The sequence below is a fragment of the Meriones unguiculatus genome, chromosome 11 (assembly GCF_030254825.1).
Source record: "Meriones unguiculatus strain TT.TT164.6M chromosome 11, Bangor_MerUng_6.1, whole genome shotgun sequence".
NCBI lineage: Eukaryota > Metazoa > Chordata > Mammalia > Rodentia > Muridae > Meriones > Meriones unguiculatus.
The window spans coordinates 79554096-79579631 of record NC_083359.1 but is presented as its reverse complement, the minus strand read 5'-3'; the positions used below and the strand labels follow the sequence as shown (position 1 = coordinate 79579631).

General features: G+C 43.7%; 1 protein-coding gene across 1 annotated transcript in view; it reads left to right on the top strand.

Moving 5' to 3' along the window:
- Positions 1–25536, top strand: part of Brinp2 (BMP/retinoic acid inducible neural specific 2) — a 98034-nt gene that overhangs the window by 29992 nt on the left and 42506 nt on the right. Inside the window, exon 2 of the mRNA XM_021654244.2 lies at positions 22708–23052. Coding sequence (XP_021509919.1) covers positions 22784–23052 — 269 coding nt within the window. The 5' untranslated portion in view covers positions 22708–22783. The remainder of the gene's footprint in view (positions 1–22707; positions 23053–25536) is intronic.

The following is a 25536-nucleotide window of genomic DNA, read 5'->3' as shown; positions in this document are numbered from 1 at the left end:
CAGCCAGAGAAAGCCTTCTATTCTACAATGTCACACTCAGATTAGACACAAAGTTTAAATCCTTGCAGGGTCATGGCTTAAAAAGTTCTGGTCACCACTAAGTAAATGATCTCATCTCCTCCAACTGTTCCTCTCAGTGTTCTGTGAGGCTCTGGTCTCTTTGTTATTCTTGAGACAAGCAGAGCCAGCGTCACTTGCCTTCAAGACTCCGGCCTTGAGTTGCCATGTTCTGATTGTCCTCATCCTCTCTTGGGACTCTACCTCACTTGCTTCAAGTCTTTGCTCAAATACAACTTATACTTGAGCCTCTGTGTGACAGCACTCTCCACCACTGACTTCTGTCCCTGTTCCCTGCATTACTGTTCGTGGCACTTGTTTCCCCTTGCTGCATCATTCATGTTTAGCTCTTGATGTTTGCTCCGTGTGCTCTCCACTAAAATGTAAGCACTATAAAATCAAAGTCATGGTTAATTAGTACTTAACAAATAGCAATTATTCCACATTTTGTGGTGTAAGTATGAAATTTGAAAAGGATATATACAGTGCCACATACTATATAAAACACACACTGAACAGAACTTGGAACTTCAAGCGCAGCAGAAAGTTAAACTCGTGTTGATGCATCTCTACCTATGGTTTATTTTCTCCTAATGTATCTTTTATTAGGATAGGATTGAATGGGATTTTTCAGGCAATTTCACATTCACCGCTTGTATCATAAAGAACTGTTTCTTTAATAAAAGAGAAGGTAGAATAGCTCTCCAGTTTCCCCATGAGCCTGTGAGATGAGTCTGCTAGTCCTTGGAAGTCAGAGATTTTGAATTGTTCTCTTGGCAGCCTTGGGTGGTAATGTGCTCTTTCCCACCTAGCTGATGATCACTAGAAACACTTTGCTTAAAGAGCAGGAAGTGTTGAGTATTTGATGGGAGAAGAATTTCCTGACATCTAGACCATGTCTGGTGCTCCATGCTTGACACTGAACTAGGCGTCAGCCTCACACCGTTGTTCTAATTGGGATGTCTGGGATGGGATGATATCCAGTTTTAATGTACGAAGAAGTAAGAACCACACTTAATTCATTTTCCACTGATTTAAGGAGTAGTGCGGGCATCTCTTGTATACTACTTTACATTTAAAGGGCTAAGAATAAAATGATGAGCCAAAGTAGTTAGAGTTGGAGCCTCTGTGCCACTCACAGACTAGTATGGAGGACAGACTTTGACAGCACAACAACCCAAACAAATATGTAAAATTACGATGAACCAGTTCCATGAGTAAAAGAGACATATTGTCAAGGGCTGTAATTGAGAATTTAACCCTGACAGAGAGATTAAAGGAAGGCTTTCTTAGATAAGTGATGTTGGGACTTAGAGCTGTGGGTTGAGTAAGAGACAAATGACACAACAAAAACATTGATAATGTCATGACTGAGGCCCTTAAAGAAGATCTGTGTGGGTGATTTGCAGAGCAAGGTAGAATGTAGGAGGCTGGAGAAATAAGTGAGTGGGCAGCCACTCGTAACTCTGGATTCATTGTAATGATTTTTATAAATGGGTATACAGTGGTGGGACGCCATTGGATGACTGATGGGCATGGGATAGTACTTCTTATAGGTGCATAACAAATCACCACACTTCTAGTGATTCGAACCAACACACATTAATAATCTTGTAGTTTCTATGGGTCAGGAGTCCATGCATGGTTTAGCTAGATCTTTGCTCAGAGACCCACAGGGCTGGCTGCAATCAAGGTATAGGCTGGGGTTCATTCTTTCTCGAAAGCTGGGCTAAGGAAGAATCACTTCCAAGATCTTTCGGGCTATTGGCAGAATTTATATCCTTTAGTTATAGGTCTGAGGGTTTCATCTTCTTTCAGACTATCAGCCAGAAGCTTCCCTTGGGTCCTAGCATCCCCCTGCAGTTACAAGTCACATCATCTTCAGCACAGATATTCAGTACAGAGTTGTTTTCTTTTACAAGGAAAGCAAGAGAGTCTCTGCCTGTAGAGTCTGCTAAAAGAGGGTCTTAGAGTATGCAATATAATTGTAAGTGACATCCATCACCTCTGCTGTACTGTGTTGGTTAGAAGCAAGTCACAGGTCCTACTTGTTACTCAAAGACACAGAATTAGAATGGGGTCAAGCCGTTTGGGGGTCACTTCAAGGTGAATCAGTGGCAGAAGGAGCCACGAAGATGACATGATCAGATCTGATGAGCAGAGAACATGCTCAAAGCCTTGATGAGAAATGATAGTGTAGCATAAGGTAGTAGTAGAAGACACAGAATTACAGACACATGTGAGAAACGTTTCAGAGTTAAAAACTGATGGACCTCAGTGATGGGTGGCACTTAAGGGGCAAGGAAGAGGGAGATAATCAAAAATACTAATGGGCTTCTGTCAAATAAGTAGATCAGTGGCACTCAACGTTCTCAGTTGTTAGAAAATATTGGGAGCTTTAAAAATATACTTACTCTATGCTCTGATCCTGGATATCTAAAACGAGAATGTCTGAGGGGGGAGGGTTCAAGAAAGGAAAATTAAAAAAAATCTTTCTAAACTGTTCAAATGTATACATAAGATTGAGAACCCCAAGAACAGATGGCTTATTTTGGCCCTTAGTATGACAGGAAACCACTTGACATCATGAACCTGGTTTAGGGTTAACTTTGAGGACGTTCCCAAGATGTTTATTTAATTTATGCACTCCAGTAACATATCTTTTATTTGAGTACAGAAGAAAGGTCAGGGCTTAAAGGTATGAGTTCATGTCTTCTAACTACATTCTGAATCCATGGATGTGGGACATGTCTCCTAGTCATTGCATTTACAGTGAGTGACAAGAGCTGAGCCTTGAGGAACAGCAACACTTATTGATTTGATATAGTATGAGAATGCAAGAAGTAGCCATAGAGAAATCAGACCCCGACACACCACTCAAAAACATTAGGTATGTAGCAAGAAGACAAAAGTAAGAAAATTTCAAAATAAAGATGATAGTCAATTATGGGAAATGAACTCATACAGTTGAGCTGCAGTTTCTAAAACGTGTGCTTCCCTCCCTAATAAAGCCTGGTAGGAAACTCCAGCTACCTTTAATTGGGGCTCAAACAAAGATGTGGAATGTTTTTCTCATAGCAAAGGTGATGACTGAGAAATATTAAAAATTTGGAGAAAATAGGTTGTGATAAAGGGAATTTTAATTACTTCATATACTTACCAATGATAAGAATTACAAGAGTGTGTGTGATGTGTGTATCTTTTTCCATTAAGCTATTTTTGTAAATATATATGGTTTTTAGTGGTGAGGGATTTGTTAAATATACCTTTACTATAACAATAGCACACATGCTGTTTTATAACCTATATCTTTAAATTCATATACCCTCAATAATGTTCTGTATCATTGAATATTCTTGAATAAAAATACCTTTAAATGAAAGCATTGCACTGGATTGTATAGCTATACTATAATTTGCTCAAGTCATCTATTATTTGATATTTTGGTTATTTTGAACTTCCCCCTGTTATAATGATCACTAAATAAAATAGAAATAGAATTTGTTATGTTGGAGGTGAGAACAAATGCCACTTCTTTCCTCATCTCTACACTAGAGATCCACCTGGGAAATGAGACACAAGGAAAGATGAGTTTCATCTCCAAAAAGAATAAGCACAGAATGTGACCTAGATCGAGAACAAAATCATGACCAAACGAGGCTTCCTGTTGCTGCCTTGCAGACCTTTCACAGCTCAGCAGAGGCAGAGTTTTCTGTGCTGTTTGTTGCTTTACACAGAGAAGGCAGAATGACCATCCTTTGCAGACAGACAGATGTCAAAGAGAAAAAAAGTCGAGAATGGGCAGAGCACATATCAGTGATCAGAGAGACAGGGGAATATTTCCCTCGATATCAACCTCACATGTCATAGCCAGCCTTCAAGACGTCCTTCAGTGATGCTCATTCTCTGGTGTTTATGTCTTTGTGTAGTCCCCTTTCAAACACAGTAGCACAACAATAAATGGGACAGAAATGATGGAGTATGACGTCAAGGCTAGATCTCAAACATCACTGTGATTCTACAGTGCTGTTTCTGGGAACACTTTGCTATGAAGGAAGCCAGATTCCATTTTGTGAGAATCCTCAAGAAGCTCAGTGGGAAGGTCTACATGAAGAGGAACAGAGACCTTCTACCAACACCCAACACCAGCCCATAATGTGCTACCTTATACACAAATCCTCTTATCCCAGTCAAATCTTCAGATGGCTACACCCCAACAATCCCGTGAAAAACCCAGAGCCAGGAACTCCTAAAACCCTCATCCTATTACCTTTCTCACAAAAATATTTTGTGAGAAAGATAATAACCTTTACTATTGTTTCCAGCTGCTAGAGCTTGGAGGAAACCTGCTAATGAGAATTGGTTATGAATACTATATGCCTTGAAAACAGAAAGTCTTATCACTGGCCCTTTAACTTCCCTAGTATCAATCAGCAGACATCTTTGTAACCAAATCTTCATGTTAATAGTTAAAATAACTGTAGCCTTGCTATATGAAAAGGTGGTGCAGGATCCTGATGTCATATGGTTGAAACTTTCATACATTATTTTAGATGCCATAGCATTGGCATTGAAGCTAAGCTATCACAGCCCTTGCCTCATTCACACACTTGCCAGAAGGGCAGTGTCATTACTGTCTGTGTGGAGACAAATGAGCCAAGGGTAGCAAAAGACCAATGATAATGTCCTCCAAAGTTTGGAGGAAGCACAAAGGACTTTTGGCATGTGCTGACTCTTTGGGAGACGCTTTTATAAACAGAGAAGAAAAAGGTGTATTACAGATGCCTAGTGTGTCTGCATTGGCTTAATACAGGGCTTCATACAGGGATGGATATATTTGGTGTTGGGAGATAGAAACACACTGATGGCTGGGAATTCAATCCATATCTAAGAGACATGTGGAGAAAAGAGAAAAGAGTCAGGAACAAAAGAAACAAAATGCCCAAAGCAATAGTTAATACCTGTGATGTTAGAGAGTTAGAGGAAGACAACAAGGACCACAGGAGAAGGAGAATTCAGTGAATGCTCCCACCTGCAGCAAGCTGCTCTTGTTTATGGGTAGGAAGCTATAAAGTTCCAGCAGTTGCAGCATCATGCTTTTCAAAGGCTTATTTTTAGACTGCTCCTGATAATGCCCCAGGAGTTGCTAGATCTGAATTTAAAACTCCAGGTTTCTATCTCCCCGCCCCTTTTCTAAATAAAGAGTTATTGATTGACTAATGGCCTTCATATCCTGCTGCAAATAGCCCCTAAAGAGGAAGAGGGATGCTACCCAGAGCCCAAGTAGCTAACGACTTGGAAGAAAACAAGATTGTGTATGGACAGACTGTGAGATACCTTTGAGCCTAAAGAAGAAGGTGATTGAGGAGGGTAAAAGCAGAAATATTTAAGGGAAAAAGTTAAGCTGCTGAAAATAAACATGGCTGCAAGACACAGGTACATGAGCATGGACTCCTGGTAAGTCCTATGTGAGTGATAACTCTCCATTGGTATTTGCTAGATAGAGATCAGATTTTTTTTTTTAGAAAGAATGATGCTTGATCAAGGATCCCTGTGCTATAGTGAAGAAAATTTACACAAAACATAATCCCAAATCCACTGTCAATTGGCTACATAAACTGATTTCTTATAGCCATGCACTGAACTCTAAAGCAAGGTACCTTCCTGGCCAGCACATCTAGAATTTCAGGTGTTGCTTACAGATATTGTTTCCCCATCCCTGGTGTGTTTCTCTGCAACACTTAGGTTTTAGGGGGGGTGAGGGGAGGTGCTTTTCTCTCTCTGCTCCCTCAAGGCTATTCCCAGGACTGATTTAAAACAGACTTCCAATAACAGATGTCGACTTAGGGCTGTCAAGTTGATCAGGGTGCTGAGTTTGGAGAGAGAGGCAAGACAAGGCAGAACTACAGGAGCGAAGGGAGGGAAGCTTCAGCGTGGAGAGGCCAGCCACACCAACAGCTGCAGAATCACGGGGTGATCTGAGAGAAGAGGACGGAGGAGAACAGAACCTAGCAGCCACAACCTGGGTTCTTGGCTCAGATAGCTGATGCTGGTTATAAAAGTACTAATACCCAGGGTAGCTAACTTACCCACTGAGCAGTTCAATTTCATCATCCCACAAGGAGAAAACAACTTTGGAAAACAGTGCCTTTGGTTGTATTAAAAAATCAAAAGAGACAATGCATATAAAATAGAAATGATGTCCGGTGCCCCGTAAGTTCCTGGTTAAGTAGCATTTCTCAGTTAATACCACCCTCAGATACTAAAAACAGTTCTCAGTTTGATGATGGGAAAGTAACTGTAGTCAAAGTCAAGCTCCACGATGTTTGTGGGATGCAGTAGGGGTGGCAGAGACTGCTACCTAAGTGTAAATTCAAGACAGAGGTCACTGGAGGAGAGAGGGGTGGTTTTGTATTACAAGGAAATCCAACAAATGATAATGAAAGGTAAGATTAAGTATTTTAAGAATTGTGCTCCAGATGTAGCCCATGGCAATTCAGTGTCCATAGTAATCGGAAGAGGGACTGCCTCTGACATGAACTGATTGCCCTGCTCTTTGATCACCTCCCCCTCAGGGGGAGCAGCCTTACCAGGCCACAGAGGATGACAATGCAGCCACTCCTGACGAGACCTGATAGATTAAGATCAGAAGGAAGGCGAGGGGGACCTCCCCTATCAGTGGACTTGGGGAAGGGCAGGCATGAAGAAGAGGGAGGGAAGGTGAGATCGGGAGGGGAGGAGGGAGGGGCTTATGGGGGGATAACAAATAAAGTGTAATTAATAAAAGTAAAAAAAGAAAAAGAATTGTGCTCAATAACCCCTCCCCATTCTCTCTCCTTCCGGTGGGAACAATTTGTCCACCACATGTTAATAAGTTGCTCTTCAAATAAAAGGTGCCTTTTGTCTGAAGTCAGGACACCATATATTGCTATTACTGAGCCACTATTACATTACACAGTCATAGGTTCAGATCCCAGGAAAACTGCTACCTGAGGGGCTCTACTATAGTGGTGTTCTGGTGGCATAGAGATAGGTACGTGGCCAGACAAACGTACCTTTATTACTTCTTTATCGTGTGTTTGTTTCCATTTCTTTGCAAATGTACTATGAGCTAAGGCTGTTACCATTTTCAGGATTGGGAGGTAGAAGGCAGGAAGTAGCAGAGCCCCTTGTATGTACTTATGTACTTAAAGGTCCTCTTCGCATGGACTACAGCATGAGTGACACTGCTTAGTGTGCAGAGAAACAACAGACACCCCTTATGCTGTCTGTGGCCCTGCAACGGAAATGAGTGCTCCAAGTGAAGACATTAAAAAAAAAATAACACAGAATCGAGAGCATCTTTAATTGATATTTCCAGGGACAACAAGCACAGAAGGCATATGTGTAATTGCTCCCAAGGCCCAGCACACCAGCTGGGATGTCAGGAGGGCAGTTACAGCCTCCGGGCAGCTCATTAGGGCAGAGTGGGGATGGATGAGGAAACAGAAGCCGCGTCCTGCTGAGTCACCAGTGTCATTTCCAGGATCTGCCTGGGCATCCCCACGGGCCTCCTGGCCAAGGACTGACTAAGCGCAGGGCTGTAGAATTGGCAGAACATCAAGGCTGTGGGGGGCCCAGTGATAGCCGAGGGAGAGACATTTGTGAATGAGTGTGATGGAGTGTTTCTGTTTGTTTACACTAAACCCGGATCTGTTTCACACAAGCAGAGCAAACAAGGATGAGATTCTATGGTGGTTGAAACGGAAGATGGTCTGAGCAGCTGCTCAGGTTGGTGGCCGAGATTCTCCAGTATGAACAGCTAGACTCCACGTCTTGCCAAGAGCCCTACAGATGACAAAACGAGGACAGACAAGCACTCCTAATACTCAGTTCTCCTTTATTCTCTTAATTTAGAAAGGCCTTTTCTCTGACCACAAAAAAATGCATTATTCTATTAAAAATGTGGGAACATACAAATAACAGAAAGTAACCATGATTTCAGCATTTGGCAACAATTATGCACATAAATTTATGTATGCTACTTTTTCCTCTACAGAGTTCCCAGACCTTTGCAGACATGTTCTGGTTCATTCTGCCATGCAGGTGTGTGAAGACAGCCGAAAGAGAATTGTGCATTTTCTTATTCTCAACATAGGAAAGAAGAGAAAATAACTCAGGCTTATTTTGCCTAGCGATGATGCCCTGCACTGTACCACATTTATCTACCTAAGTTCTGAAGCAGAGGCTATCAAGATTTAAAGGGAGGGTAAGAGAGGTGGTTAGCCTAATGGATGGATGTGAAAGGTCCTTTCACTTGTGTTGACCCCTCCCCCCATTAAAAGTCCACATGCTTAAGGCAACAAAATGAAAACCATGAAATCATTCCTCATGAAGATATTGTAGTCAGAACATATCATGGTAGTTCTGTGATCTCACTGGCTCGTTTCAGGTGGCTCAAGGTGTTGTCTTATTATTGATAATATTCACTTTGACCCTTGGAGTGTGATGCAATGTCTCTGGATTCTGACGGGGACACTTTGAAATTAGGAGACATTTCACCATCAACCTGATCAAAGTATCACCTTGGTATAGCACTGACCTGTTTCTTCCTTTAATGGGTTACCACTGTGATGATTGTTAAGTGATTCTCCAAAATCCATCATTTTTTTCTTCATCTGTTTGTTGGCAAGTTATATATATATATATATATATATATATATATATATATATATAAAGTTTATATATATATATAAAGTTTCCCTTCTTCCTCTGCTATCTATTTACCTATCTCCTACCTACCCATCTATCTGTATCTGTGCATACAAACTGACAGACAGGATAGTTGAGGTAGATGACAGAGAGATAAGAGTGGGCTTGTGTGTTTAGACGTCGTTCACCGGGGCGGATCCTGCTCTTCCTGTCTTGGAGGCGGCAGCTTCTCAAGGTCGGTTTGTGATCATTTGACATGTGCCCACTATTCTTTGGGAATTTGTTTCTCTCTGCTGTGCTGTAGCTGTGGCTTAAGGGAACCCTAGGGAAATTTGTCAGGAAATCCGTGAGCTGTTCACATCCTGTTGGTAGCTTGGAATAACGCACGGGACAAGTATTTACACCACGGAAACTGGCAAATGTCACAATAGCTTCCCCCCACCCAGATCTAGTTGCTAAAAAATTTACCAGCATGTCACCATTTCCGTCACACAGCGATGCCGGGGGCTCCTCGGATGTGTTAACTGCCTGGTTCTGTAACCATTCACTTCTCCGAGTAGAAAACTCATAGTTTGGAGCCAATGAGTGTGGTAGGATGCTCTAAGGGGGACAAACTGGCAAAGATAGTGTACGTGGCACACCTATGGCCACAGACACTAGGAAATGAATGTATATGTGTGTGTGTGTATATATATATATATACACATACACACACACATACACACACACACACACACACACACACACACACACACATATATGTCAATCTAAAATATCTATTTCAGAAAATGTTTAGGTGGAGGGTAGGATTGGGAGGGGAGGAGAGAGGGAGCTACAGGGGGGATACAAAGTGAATAAATTATAATTAATAAAAATTAAAATTAAAAGAAAATGTTTAGATATATAGGAAAGTTAGAAAGAATACCAGGCTCTTCTGTGCCCTCCTCACCCAGCTTCCCTTAGTGTACAACCATGGTATAAATGAAACTGGGAAACTTCCAGACTCGAAAAACAGAGGCAAGAAGCTCAAAAGTTCAAGGTCATCCTCAATTATGTAACAAGTTTGCAACTAGCATGTCTCAAAAATAAAATAAGACAAAGTGAAATAAAACCTTAGAAATTAGCATTATCATTGGTACAAGCTGTTTTAGATTTCACAAGTTTTTCTACTAGCATCTTTTATTTCTGTCTCAGAATCCAACCCAGAGTACCATATTAGATTTCATCCATAGGAAATACATATGCAATTTTACATACCCAGCTATTAGTTTATCGATCAGCCTACGGAAATCTTTATTTTCCGATCTATATTTATAGCTAGCTCTCATCCCTGTCGTTCCAAGACTCTGAGAGAAGTCTTATTTAGCTTTCATCCATCCCCTAATTATAACTCCTCTTTGGTCAAGGAAGGTTGGTTCTCATTTCTTCAATATAGCTAACCCCCACTGTATGTAACAAGGTTGCTGACCCCACTGCCACACTCAACCATCTTCCTCTGGCTTTCGATAGATTCTTTATGAGTTATCCTTGTCCTCATGCAAGCCCAGTGACTGACTGACTGACTTAGGATAAGAAAGATGAAGGGAAGGAGGCAAGTGGTAAAAATGTTTTACTGTCTATTCAGCTCATTCTCCCCAAGCGTTGATCATACCTTGATGAGCATAAATTGCTTCACACCATTCATAGTAGAGAATAAGTGCTCAGTTAATAAAATTTTTCTTTAGCTTTGTTGCTGGTATTGAGGACCCGCTGGGCAGGTAACTAGAGGCCTTTGAGGAAGCAATGGGGAATATGTAGAATTTGGAGCCATGTACACCATTGTGCATATTAGAAACTAGGACCTAGACATGTATGGATTAAGTTCCTTTCAAACTTGGCCTTGCGTTTTTTTCAGAAATTCTTCACAGTCCAGGCTTATTAGAATTCATTGACATAAATCAGAGTTTGTAACCCACTGCGTGTGGCCTACCTGCTCCATCTAGTCCAACAACAATAACAACAACAAAATGTCGGCAGGCCTAACCCGAGGCCCCTATGAAGGGAAACTTCCTTCCCCTCTCCTCAGTTCAGAGCCACTGGAGCAAGTGATTGGCTGGCTTTGTCTTACATATCTGTTTTCAACAGATTTGTGAAGCATGATCTTCAATTTTATATTTAAAATTCCTAAGTCATTATTTAATGCTAGTTCTCCAGAGATTTGGACCAAAACTCACAGAAATAATTTACAACAGGGCAGAAGATAATCTTACTGTTACTCAGAAACCAGTCATCTTGGGATCATAGAGTCATGACGTAAAAGCTTCCTGGCAGGACACAGGGCAGCAGGACCTGACAAAAGAAAGGCAGAGCAAGGGTTTTGCAGTCTTCTTTCAAAGAGCCGGAAGCATTACCACCTGGCCTTTCCATTAAGTTTTATACCCTCCCTAAATGCAATGTTCTTCATTAAAGAAACACTAATTATCTTTTGGGTTCAAGCTTAGCCTTAAACAGTTGAGCAAAAAGAGGCCATGAATTTGAAAAAGAGCAAGGAATGGTATATGGGAGGGTTTGGAGGGAGGAAAGGGAAATAGGAAATGATGTAATTACAATCTCAAAAGGTAAAAGAAATAATTATGAAAAGAAAATAGTAGTTGGAGGGATGGTAGATATTTATTAACCTCCATAAAAGGAAGGAAGTTGGAAGATGACTGCCACATTTTACAAAGGGTTTCACTTGTCAGAACAGTTTAGGGAATGTGTAGCAGTCGGAGTCAGAATCAAGTTAAATTTCTTTAGAATGACTTCTGTTCTCCACTGGGGACTCAAACATTTTTGCTCAAGGGCCACTAGGCAATGCTCAAATCACTGCACTGTAGCTAAGTTTATCCTTCACATTTTGATGGGAAAAGATTTTGGTGTTAAAGAACTAAGATGGCTCAGCTGGTAAAAACCACCTGCTTTTCAGCTCTGACAACCTGAGTATGAAAATCCTGGGAAAAATCCTTTCTACCATGGGAACCCACGGTAGAAAGAGAGAACTGAGAATTGAGAACTGACTCCCAAAAGTTGTCCTCTGACCTCCATGTGCCACAGGTGTCCCATGGCACATGTGCACCTGAACTCAAATGCACACCTAGTGTACACACACATACACACACATTTTAAAAAATAAACAGGACAATACAACAAACAAAAAAAATAGGAATAACATAATAATTACATAAATTCAAAATGACTGACACAAACCCTCAGGACAATATAGAAGTTGTCTTAAATGTAAAACACTCTTTATTTCAAACCAATGCCTTACAGCAGTGGCTTCTGGAATCTGGAAAAAAAATGTTGTGTTTTTTTTTTTTTTTTCATCCACATCCAAGATTGCACAGCAACAAGCCTTTGCAGCTGAGTACTAAATAAGATGCCTTGGAAATTCTTCTAGGCTACCAATTTTCGTGTCTGAACAGCAGATTCAGGTAACATACATGCTAATTTAACAGGTGGGCTCATATACAAGATCTGGTTGTCTGTGAACATCAGCCTAAAGGAAGAAGAATCATTTGGCTCAAGAACTAAAGAGGAGACTCACAGTGTTGGATGGGTAGGTCTGTTTCCATCAATAGGCATTGGCAAATTATCAAGGGTAACCAGGACATTCTTTCAGACGTGTTGATATCTCAAGGCCAGAAGCCTGAAAGGTTAACTACAAGGTCCCAGACTTCCTTGTAAACCCCTATATTCACTCCTCCTTCTCCAGCGACCTTACTGATTTCATTTCCTTTGTCTCCTCATCCTACCCTACAGTTCCCCTTACACCAGTACTGATCAGAAAGAGGACAGTGAAGAGTTATGGTGAGGGTCAGGGGTGAGGAAATGAAAGAAAAAGATGGAGGTGGAAGGAAGGGGGAAAGAAACTTAGATGTGGGTTTCATGGAATATGCTACCAAAAGGAATAATGTACTTATTGACATTCATTGAGCAACAGATAGTTTATTTTAGCTCGAGTTTGTGATGTAGCATCTATATTTAATTCTGCAAGCTGTCGGGCAACTCATATATTTACAAACACAGTCCCGGAAACAATGTGTTTGCTGGTCACATCTGCATCTCTAACATCTCAGAGCTCTGTGTTGTTTGGCACAGCTCAGGACATTATCATTTTACATTCTGGTCAGTGCCAAATCCCAAGTAGGGCAGGTCTTGGGCTAGGAGTTCAGATTCAATGACAGGCCTGGCAGAAAGCCAATAGCGAGAGATGCATTGAGGACTGAAGGTCAGAATGGAGAGTTGATAGTCAGCCCCACCTCGGTACGCAGCCCCGCATAGTGATGAGGGATTTCTGTGCGCTTGGACTGAGTTTATTTTGGCTTTGCAAGCTTCCAACTACTCCATGTATATACAGAAACTCTGCTGGAAAGCGAGCTGGGGCTTAGGGAATGGGAGACACATTGGTGGAAGGAAGTAAAGAGAGAGGTGTGGCAGGGAAAGGCTTCTCCTTGAAATATGGAGTCAGCTGTTGGCAAAAATTTGGAATTGGTGACAAAGTCATACTGGATTCTAGGGAAAGTAGTTGGACACGCCTAAAGAGAGGAGTCAAAAGGCATCATTCCGTGAGTTTTGGTAGCATGAAGCCTAACCAGAATGCAGGAAGATGAACTCCAGGTGACAGTGAGGGTCAGAATGAGGAAGAGGGTGGGCATTCTTGGAAAACTGTCTTCTACAAGTGAAGAAGAGGCACTTATAACCGTGGACACATTACCCAGAAAGACTTGTAAGCCTCTTGTTTCTTGCATAACTTTGCTGAGATTGGACCTGAATGGGAAAACAGGGAATTGTGGTCACATGCTCACCTGGGCTCAGGGAAATGAGCATGAAAAAAATACTTTATTAATTGACGATGTGTATGTGTAGGTGGCTGCATGAGCTACTGTGTACCGTGTGTATGCAGTGCCCATAGAGGCCAGTTGGGCTTCTTGAAACTCAGTTGTGAATAGCCTGATGGGACCTCTGCAAGGGTAGGGAATGCTCTTAACTGCTGGTCCCTTTCTCCAGCCCTTGACCTTTTTGGAATTGCCTACATAAATGACCACTGCCCACTCACAGGCCATGAAGAGAGGCAGTCTGAGGAGAAGTTAGCAGCTTGAAAGAAGCAGGAGGTATTGAGTACTCTTAGCCAAGCTCAAAGAGCAGTAGCAGGTTCCTCTGCTTTATGCTTGCACAGTTGAGATTTCTCCTTGGCTCACAGCGCTGTTTTAAGTGACATTGAACTAAAGATGTCTAGACTGACCTCCTGCATCTACAGCTCCTGTGTGGAGTCCGTAGCTTTTATGTTTGTAGGCATTTAGAAGGCACTAGGAGTTTCTTGGGAGAACATTACTGGGCTTCTGAATTGTCTCCTCTGTACAATGTATTTAATAAAGATGACCCTTGACTTTTGATGGCACTATGTCCGGATAAGCCTACTGTAAATTGAGATGATGGAAAATGCACTTAATATATTAATGCCTAATAATGGAACCTCACAACTTGCCACCTCAGTGCAGGGTAGAGCATGGTTCCCTCTCGTGATCATGTGTCCTGGTGGAAGCTGCACTCACTGCTTCTGCTCCGCACCGCGGTAAAGTCAAACATTGTAATCTGCACCATTGTTAGGGCAGAGGTCATCTGAACCAGCGTCAGCCACACAGGGATTTGTGAGCTTTGGATCAGTGCCTGGTCCGTGGTAACAATGTCGGAACACACATGGAGGGATCCAAGCGGCAGCTCTGGGACTCTCGGGTTTTAGACTTCGAAGATTTCACTTTGCCTCTAACACGGGTGAGACAGAAAGAGAGCAAGCTCTATTTTCAACATTGGACCTGGGTCTCATTCCTAAACCAGCAGTGCAGCCTTGAGGAACTTCTTCCACCCCTGCAGGCATGGTGACGGGGCTTCCATCACTGGCTCTCACCTGCATCAGAACCTCTTCGTGAGCCTTTCAAATTATGCTGAAATAGAATATATTCCAACTCAAGATTATCTCCCTCCCTCCTGCCCTTCCTTCCCTATTCATATTCTATTCCTCACATTCCCCACATACAGAGGATAGCTACCCATGACGGCTCAGAGTCAGTGGATCAGAAGAAAAACCAGGCAGCTGTGTAATCAGCACCGAGCCTCTTTGAGAGGCTCCTTGGAGGAAATGGGTCCGAAAGGCATGATGGACAGTTGTGGACAGGGAAGGCAGGAAGAAATGGCACAGTGGCAGGGCACACGGTTTTGGATTTGAGGGACTTCTGAATGAGGCCAGCACTTCCCTAGCTGAGGCTCAAGGCCTCTGCTTTAAGTACCGAGAGGCAGTGTGGGAGCGGTGCCTCTGAGTCTGTAGGGCTTGCTAACCACTCATGTGAATGCATGGTTTAGATTGCCTATCTGTGCTGTTTCCACGCTTGTAAATGACTGGAAAACTAGCAAATGATAACAACAAAAGGCCATATTTAGTGAAGGGGTGTCTAGGACTGTTTCTCACATTAATAACTTGTGATACTCAATAAAAAAACTAAGTGAGCCCTCCCTGTACACACACACACACACACACACACACACACACAGCTCTCACCAGAAGCCATTCTTTTCAAGGGCTTCAAATTCCCTCAAACATATTTAGTGTCATTTCCATATTATAATCCCTTTTGTCTTTTGAGATAGGGTCTTATTATGCAGTCCTGGCTGGCCTACAACTCACTATGTAAGCCAACATGGCCTCGGAGTCACAGAGATCTGCCTACCTCTGCCTCCCAAGCCCCTGGCTGGAAAGTGTGTGCTGCCATTCCGAGCTTCTGTTTTCCCTTTCTTGAAGTCTACTCTGGGAGCTATTCCTTGAATGACTCACAGAGGGGTCTCAGGACCTATACGAGGAGGAGCAGATTGGTTTGTGTGTGGCTATAGGAGCTTCTAAGATTTATTAAATGAGGAAGAAGGTGGAAAGCATTCTGGGGACTTAGCCTTACTTTTGCAAAGAGGTGAGTTTTTAAAGGCTCAAAACACAGCTTTTCGTTAGAAGATCCACTTGGTCAGCAGTACTACCTGTGTCTTTTCTGGTGAGCCTTTCTGACCTCAGGAGAGGACATGGTGCAGAGGAACCTCCCTGGTCTATGCTTTCTGACCCCAGCTTCATCATGTGAGTCAGTTAGCTTGTCTGACCCAAGGAAAGTGGCAAGGATGCCCAGCAGACAAATTTAAAGCCTTAGCAATGGACAGATGACTCTGTCCTTGAGAAATGAAGGGCTAGTTGTCCCAGAGAGAAGTCCCAAGGGGATGAAGCCTAATGTCACTAGGAATGAAGCCTACAAAGACTCATGTCATTGAAACCATCTGTATGAGTGTTGTGAGTGTGGAATTACTTATAACGCTTAGTACGTAATCCTCAGGTACTTAATAAGCCATTGCTTAACAAGCAAATGGCTGCTTGATGGACAGGGGTGAGACACAATAAGGAGATGTGAGTTACAGGCCTCAGAGTCACTATATCTGGGTTTTGAGTTTTGCTTCTGTGTTCTGTGGAGTGGCCTCCAGAGAGCCCCTTTGCCTCTCTCAGCCTCCCTGCTTAAAGGTCTCAAATTAATGTAAGAGCATTTAGTAAACAGTAATTATGATTAGCGCCTCTCTGCATAAATAGTTATTAATATTGTTGACCTGATTCTATGCAGTGAGGAGATCTACACCCTCATGTTTGAATTGCGTTCTGACTAGTGAGGGACATATGATTTCAAATGCAGCTCCTCTGCTTCAAGCCAGTCTTGGAGCTTAGGGAGGAGAGTGGCAACGGACATGTCTCCCCTGTCTGGATTCATATGAGGGGATGCTGGGAGCTCCTGGAGATCTGTGAGGTGTAGCCAGAGGACCTTTCTGGCCTGAGCTGAGCCTGTGTGGAAAACAGCAGCCATCAGCCTAACACAGGGGAGGGCCCAGACCTCAACGGGAGCCCAAATATCCCTACCTTCACTCTTGCTTCAGGAGTGTCCTGTTAGTCATTTCTGCCTAGCCTCCCTTTCTAGGATAAACAGGTTTTTCATCAACATGTTGTGCATGACAAGAACAAACAACACTTCCGTTGATTTCTTTTTTTAAACACTGACACCCTCAGACTTACTCAAAAAACATCTCCTTAATAGAGGTGGCCAATTAACCACTTAAATGGCTTGAAAACTTATTTAATGTCACTGCCTAATCTCTTTATGAAATGTCACTGCTCTGGGCAGGCAAAAATTTCTGCTTCACACCTCATCTCTCGTCTGCTTTACTCTCCCTGCAATGCCGCCCCCCTTGCACATGTGCCTGTCTATTTGCACAGAATTATAGAACTTGGATGCCGAGGAGGAATATGGGGATCATCTTTCCTCACAAATCACTTCACCAAAGGCTAAAGTGGGGCTCCCACAGGGAAGTGCCTCGCCTGCGGGCCCTACCTTGTAAGTGACAAAGCAACTACTTTCTACAGTTGTAAGTCTGGTGCCGTCACAGGTAGGCAGACTTGGTCCTGCAAAGGAAGTGTGCCACCTTTCACACTGCACTCATCCGCTCTTAGCCTCACTGCTCTCTATTTAAAGAGGTAGCTTTATTTTCCGTGCTTCACGGGCAATAGCTATCGCATATATTAACTAATTTGTATGGCATTTTTTCACATATTTAACACCAACAACTATATTAATCAAAGTGCTGCCCTCACAGCTATAACTTAGTTAGACACTTAGCCCCTCCAGAATGCAACCCCTGCTCTTCAGAAACTGTCCTTTGCTGTTTGTTTGTTTGTTTGTTTAGAGCCCTCTGCACTAAAAGATTTAACACAGAGCATCACACATCCCAGGCGAGCGCTCAGCCGCTGAGTTACCCCTCCAGAAACAGTCATCTTCATTCATTTCCTCTCTCTACTTCATTTGCCGAGACTTTACATTAGCAGCCTCTATAAGCCACAAATCACAGTTGTGCCTTAATCTGAAACACCAAGCAGATACAGAGGAAAACAAGAGAACTCGAAAGAGATTCAAACCTTTTCGGCTGGGTAGTGAGCTCGGAGTGGTGTTGACGTGATTCTTAAAAATGCTCCCATTTTGAAGGCTGCACTGCCCACCCCTCATGTGACCTCATCTTATGCTTGATTTTCTCTATTGACAGAACTATGACCCATTTAATTCACGGCTTAAAGGACAAACTTGAGCTTATGCGCTGAGACAAGAAAAACCTACAGCTTATTAAACTTGTACCTTTGGTCCAAAGCCCATTTATCTGTCTCGGTGTAAACTGCCTTAAGTGTGGAGGACAAAGGGAGTTATTCATGTTTCTTGGGTAAACTGTAACACTTTTCATGAAGGGGCTAGGATGGCCCCTGGGTCACCATCCTCACAGGTCACATGGAGGCCTGCTCAGACACTCAGCTTCTGGACACACAGGAAGAATCCAAGCTGCTTGTTAATGGTGCCTCCAAAAGCTGTGAGAATTTAGACAGTCAAGATTTGCTGTGATAGATGACTGTTACAAAACATCCAGTGATGTTATTGTGAAGAATAAACAGGAAGTGGCCAAAAGCTGTTCCCCCCTTCAAAAGCCCGATTTTCATACAACTGTCAACCCAGCAATTATCTTGTCCTTTTTTTTTTTAAAAAAGGAAGTTTTTAAACCCATTTAAGGATCTTCTTTCTTAAAAAGAGACTTTTTAGTCAAAACGTCTTCAGATCCCCAGGAAAAACCACTGAAGCAGAAAGTGTGTGATTCCCAGGCCAGGTTTTTCTGAGGAACGGAGAGCCCAGAATACAGGCATTCTTGCTGAGCTCAGCAGATGTGGCCCAGCAATCAAAACCATTTGATTCCTAAGCTGATACTCCTATAACAGGCAGGTTCCAGCTCATTGTGAGCTCTGAAAAAGCATAATTACCAACAGAGCTGACAAGAACATGCTTAACATAGTCTGATTCTTTCGGTCTTTTTAGTAGGTGCCCACCCCGTCCTTAGGAAACCCTCATACGGCCTAGGATGCACAGGGGACCAGTCTGCCAAGAGGCCAAGAGGCTGGACCAGACTCTAGCTTACCACAGCCTCCCAGTGACTCCTTGTTGAAGTACATGGAATCTGATGCACCACATATGCTTGAGGACTGATGGTACACTTGATACGATGATGAAAACTTACACATGGTCCTAGATGGATCTGTGTACTTGGCAAGGGAGGATGCTGTGCGAGGGCAGAGTTGGGAGAGACGGTCAACACTGCTCTATTCCAGAAACTCCCACACTGTAATGTTGACCTTGATTTTTTTAACAAACCTACTTCCAACCCCCAACACTGGGTAGGAGGGAAAGGTTTGTGGGGACAGGGGCCTGCTACCCTCTCTCTGCTACCCCCTGCTGGGTAGGGTTGTAGAATTCTGTTGGGGACCATACCGATAACAGTTGACGAGAAATCCAGAAGTCCAGGTAACCGGCAAATCAGCAAACAGCAAATGCAGCAGAAGGATGAACCAGCAGCAGGCAGCCCTCCTCCAAGCAGCCGCACTGTCTTCCTCTGGGCTGTTGTGCCCCTCAAAGTCCTCAGAATTCAACTAATTCCACCTGGCAAAGACCGCCACGCTTCGCACTAAACGTTCAACAGGTGTGAACAAACTAAAATCCCCGACTTTGAATTTTAACGGAAACCTGTTTACGTGTCATAAACCAAAACATTCACAACAGAGTAACATCCTGGTTTCCTCTAGGGAGCATGAAGCACCAGACCCTTGGCAGGATAGAAGCTTCTCATTTTCCTATTGCTGTGTAACAAACGTTGCACCATCTAACATGATACAAATTTATTTCCTCACACTGCTGCATGTCTGTACACATGTGTGTGGAGGACAGGCACCCTCCACCTCTTTTTTTCTTTCTTTTTCTGTTTTCTTGAGACCGGTTTTCACAGGAATTCGATAAGTGGCTAGGCAGTCCTGCCAGCTGGTCCCAGAGATCCACCTGTCTCCCCCAATGCTCTGACAACAAGCACACACCACTGCATCCGGGCTTTTTTGTGTGGCCATTTTAAGTGGGTTGTAAGGACACCATTCAGATCCTTGAAATTACAAGATAAGTACTTCACTGTCTGGGCCTGTTTCCCCAGTCCTGTTCCATACCCTTACACTCAGGAGCTCCGGTTTTCACTAGTGTCAAATCGATGAGCTAGACATGGAAACAGATCTTTGAGGGGGTACAGAGCACTCTTCCACTGGCCACACGTGTTTCCTTGCAGCTGTATGATGGAGGTTCCCACGCCCTTCCTAGTTGTGGATTTGCCCTCGGGTCTAGTTGCCACTTCCGGTACCTTGCTCTATGGCTTTCATAAGCAGTTCACAGCATGGCTGTTTGCTCTGTTTGGGGTCAGCTGATTAGATCTGACTCACGGAGGATATTGTCCAAAGTTAGCCACAAGCCTTTCTTTGCCTCCACCATCACCTAAGCAACTGTCTAGAGTTTCACCTTCTACATTCGTCAGTTTTTAACTCGAGGGTCAACTAATGGAGACTGATAGTCCACCTTGCTCACAGGCCCTGCCCACACTCCACGAAACAGATTAGAGAAGGCATGCAGAGAAGTACATAGGGCTTTGGTGGTGGGGAGGGGTTACTTTAGAACCCTACTCTCATGTGCCTTTCTGCCAGTGGCTGTGGCTTTCTAGTTTACTCTGTTGGCCGACTCTGTCAAGGAGCCACAGTTTCCCGAATGAGCAAACTCCACCCTCCCCCCCCCCCGTCAATTTGTCTTTAAGAAATGCAGCAGCGTTTTATACAAGGAATGAATCACTAATGGCAAAACTTCAGGTAAGGCAATGCGCACCTGCTCGCATATTGTCAGTTCTTAGCATAATGTCTGGCACCTACGAGTTCTCATTTATGCTTCTTCAATGGATGAATATGCGAATGATTAAATGAGAAATATTTTGGGCATCCTCATCAAATTGTTTCAGTATAAAAATTGTCTACTCTTTCCACGTGCAAGGATGATTTCTCTTTTTAGTTTTAAATCACTTTTTTCCTGGCAATACAAGCTTATTAAAAAAAAAAAAAAAAAAACACTTGGGGATTTTCCTTCCATGATTCTACTTTTTTTATAGTTAACTTTTTAATCCATGTGGAACTAAGTTCTCACTGCTATGTGTAAAAATATTCCATTCTTACCCAATTAGTCTGTGATGGCTTTGTTTTTAGATACTAACTGCTGTGTGTGGTTTAACACTGAGCTCTTCTACTTCATTGATCAACCTGTCCCATTGGTGAGCTACCATCCCTATTTTAATTATGAGAACGTTATCATGTTTTAGGATCAGAGGGGGCAGACATGGGGTTCTTCCAGAACCCCAGCTTGGCTAGTTAATCAAGGGCAGTCTCACTCAATCCTACCCGGGCTCTCCAAACAGTACAGCATCCTTTGGCAAGGAGCAAGGTCAAGGTTTACATTTTGCCTGTTTTCCCAGCTCAACTCCCCTGGCTCCCCACCATAATATAACTTTATAATTATAGTGCCTACCTAACAAAATTTAAGAATGAGGGCAACTTCTAAGCAGCTCCCAGCATCCAGCTCCAAATCGATGAATGTAAGCAGGAGGGAGGGCTGTCTGAATGTCCAGGCTCTGCCCTTCCATCCTTTACACACTGGTGTCTGAGAAAAGCATCCTGTAGCAGTGCTGAGGTCTCTGTCTCTCAGGCTCAGTATGACTTTGGAGCTGGGAATTCCAGGATTCACAGTTACCTCCAGCAGACCCCTCTAGGTCCTCTGGAATAGTGAGCTAACACATCTCAGAGTGCCCCTGGGGTGACTCTGGAAAGAAGCATGATGTACTGAAGTCCTCCTTGCCTGCCCCTGCAGGGGAGTGAAAGTTCAGACAATTACCACATCTTCCTCACCCGCAGGCAGCCTGTCTCTGGGCCTTGGCAGCCAGAGACAATCCTCAGAGCATGAATTACAGGTACTGGGTGTTGGCAGTTGTTCTGGCACACGCTGAAGTGGTGCTGGGGAGGGGACGAGCTCTGACGGCATGTGCTAGAGATTAAAGACTGGAGGAACGGCGGCAGTTCCAGGAAACGCCACAGAGCTGAATGACTCCCTGCATCTGTAGGTTGAGAAAGGTGACTAGTTGTCCTTAGACAAAGTATACATGCTGGAAATCCGGCCTGTGGTGACTCACAAGGCAGCCAGGAACGGAGGAGGACAGAAGCAACCTTCTTGCTGGCGTCTTCCCTGCAACTCAGAGAAAGCAGGGAATACACTCATTCATTCCTTCAAGACTGCTTGCGTCTGCAGGCATGCTCTGTGCTTTTAGGAAGTGAGCTAGCAGGTGGCTCCTTTGGGGCTCTCCTGCCGCCTGGTGAGGAGACAAGGTGTGGGTCTCCCCAGTCTGACTCCATCCCTACCACCACAGAGTGAACGCTCAACCTCTGAAAAGCACTAGCTAGTACGGTGCCAGTTGTTCCTGTCTAGAGCCCACCTTAGATACAGAGAGGAGAGTGATTTGCTCAGGTTTCCTCAGCTTCAGAGAAGCAAAGGGGTGCAACTAATCTTCTCTCCTCCAGTTCTCCATTTGAAGCCTAAGGCTGCTCCTAGCCCAGTGCCAAGCTTAGGAAGGCAGCCCTCGGTCCGTCACAGAAACACGTGAACATGTTTGCGAGACGGAGATTGTTAGGGAGCTCAGGCAGGAGAGGAGCAGGGATTCATACCCCGCGCTCAAACTCTGCTCTTTCTTCTTCGCGGCTGTGAGGACGTAAGTCACTGTCTTAACCCGAGCTCCGTTCCTCAGCTGTAAGATGTGGACAGTGGTGTTTGTGTTTAAAGAAATAAACCCTTACACGCTCAGCACTAGCTCAACGTCTCAGCGCATCGGTTGCTTTGCGGGACTAGTGGAGAGGATTTCCCCACCCAGTGATGTTTGATGCTTCCAGACCGGATACGGCCCTGTACCCACCTCACCTTTCTCTCTGTACTTTTCTAGTTCGGAGCCCTGGAGGAGCAGCACGGAGCAGGAGAGTGTGGCGAGAGAATGAAGACACTAACCGCCTGGGAGAAGCATGAGGTGGCAGCGCAGCTCTCGGTTTAGAGGGCTTTGGCCGGAGGCCGCCCCATGGGCCGTCCTGCTGGCACTAGGCGTGCCCGGGTGGATGCTGGCTGTCTCGGCCACGGTGGCAGCTGTGGTCCCCGAACAGCATGCCTCCTCGGCCGGTCAGGCTCCCCTGGACTGGTTGCTCACAGATCGAGGCCCCTTTCATCGCGCCCAGGAGTATGCTGATTTTATGGAGCGTTACCGCCAAGGGTTCACCACCAGGTACAGGATCTACAGGTGAGTGGCGTCTCCCACAGAGCTCAGCCTAGGCAGTGGCCAGCGGGTGCGGCAAGCCTCCAGCCCTAAACTGATCACCATGCCCTCAAGCTGAACTAGAGGTGAAATAAGCTTGTCTTTTTTTTTTTTTTTTTTTTTTTCTAGAAGAAAACACAAACTAGCAAACGCGCTGATGCCTCCTGGGGACTTAGCAAAAGGGTTTCTATTTATAGATTGTTCCGCTTATAAATTGAGGACAAATCAGGCAGCGTGCAGGCAGCATGCGGCCCAGGCTGCCGTAGGAGGTCAGAGTCAAATGCTGGTCCCAGCTTTAACTAATGGGTTAGGGACTTTTCTGAGTCGTAATTACTTACACATGCAAATGAAGGAAAAGGGGAGCTTCCCTGTTGCCTCAGAGGTCTGGGGAACCTGCGGTTAGGGCAAACCTGCCTTCACCTTTGAGGCCATGGGAAGAGGCCCATCTCTAGGAACATCCCATATGAAAGGCAAATGTGTGTGTCTAGTTAGTCCGACATATTTCCGGGTGCTAGGCCACACGACCAAAACAGGAAGCTCCTCACTCGACTGACCCAGCAAGGCTGGGGCTCGCACTAGAGATCTCTGGTTTCAATTTTCCCTTTGCCCTCTTGGCATCCTTGCCCTCTACCATCTCTCTCCTTTTTCCTTGCTGAACTTATCAGGATTAAAGGCATCGCTAGGCACCTGGGAGCTTTTCTAATTGTTTTCTCTATTTTAAAACATTTATTTTTCTAAACTAGTTTAGAAAACAACAACCAGTTTGTTGTTGTTGTTTGAGACAGGGTTCTTCTGTGTAACAGCCCTGTCTGTCCTGGAACTTGATTTTTTTGTAGACCAGGCTAGCCTCAAACTCAGAGATATACCTGTTTCTGCCTCCTAATTCCTGGGATTAAAGGTAAATGCCACGATGCCCAGTTTTAAAATCAGTTTTAATGCAAAACAATAGGAAGAAAATATGGAAAAGCACAAATGAAAACAGAAACACAAAACCGCTCATTCTTTTAACATCTAGACATTTTTTTTCACATATTGGGCATATACATTTCTAGTCCTATGAGCACACTTAAAAGTCTTTGGGTTTCTTGCTAGACTTAATATTGAAATTTTTTACTTAATTTGTTTATATCTTACGTGTGTGTGTGTGTGATGTGTATATGTGTGTATTGTGTGGTATATGGTAGTGGTGATGGTGGAGTGTGTGTATGTCTCTGTGTGTGTGATGGTGGTGGTATGTGTGGTGTGTATGGGGTGTGTGTATGTGTGTGTACGCATGTATGTGTGTGGTATGTGGTAGAGTGTGTGTGTATGTGGTAGTAGTGTGTTTGTGTGTGTGGTGTGGTGGCAGTGGTATGTGTGTGTGTGTATGTTTGTGGTGTGTGTGTGTGTGTGTGTCCAGCCTCACATACCACATGGTGCCCCTGTGGAGCAATGCTCAGGATCCAGTCTTCTCCTGACTCCTTGTGTGATCAGTTCCTCTGCTGACTGAAGCATCAGCCTTAGTCTAGGCCTCTACCTGACTGAAGGAGATCATCTCCCCATTTTAAGCCTCCCCAAATTTTTAGTGATATGGAAACCGAGGTCCAGAAAAGTCATATAACTTGAAACAAACACATAGGTTTAACTTCCAAATAGGCCAATATCAGAGTCTAAGTTCCTAGACTAAAGAAATTTGAGATTTTTCTATTATTTTTTTTTCTTTTTAACATTTATAGTAACTTTGTAACCTGTTTAGGTCAATATGGGGTATCAGAAGCAAGGTGTAGGGTGATTACGGAATGGGAAGACAACAGAACAGACACTTATGGAACCCAGTCACATGGTTTACAACTCCCAAACTTGGGTACAGACAGAGGGGACAAGTCAGGCAGCTGAGTGGCTGGTTCCCCAAGCACCTCCCATCTTTCCTTGCTGGTCATATTTACCCACGGTGCTAAGCCCAGCCAACCCTGAAGAGGCTGCGGTTCATACCCCCTACTTCAATGGTATTGGTTCTTGTGTTTTTTCTAAGAATATAGTGGGAATTAACACAGAATCACTGAGGGAAAGAGTGAGTAACTTAAGCTGAACTCACACCTGCTCAGGCAAAAGCAGAACAGTAGAGAAACCAGAGCATTAGCATTAACTCAACTTTCAGTAGGATTCTAGGCACATGTCCCCACAGATTTTCTGTAAGGCAAATTTAGGGTGATCTTTTTTCTTTTCCATCTTACAAAAAAATGAAGACCTCTATTTTAGCAGAGAATTCTGCCAATCCAAGAAAATGAAATTTAATTTACCTTCCACAATTTGGCGTATCCAAGTCTCAAAGCAGCACTATGTTCACAAAAATAATTTTTATTAATTACATTGGAATTGAAGTCAGGCTAAGAATCCTAATATCACTATAAACTTCAAGGAGCTATGGAAAACAGAAGGACTAAGCCATTGTTTTTTGTTTGTTTGTTTGTTTGTTTGTTTGTTTTTCCC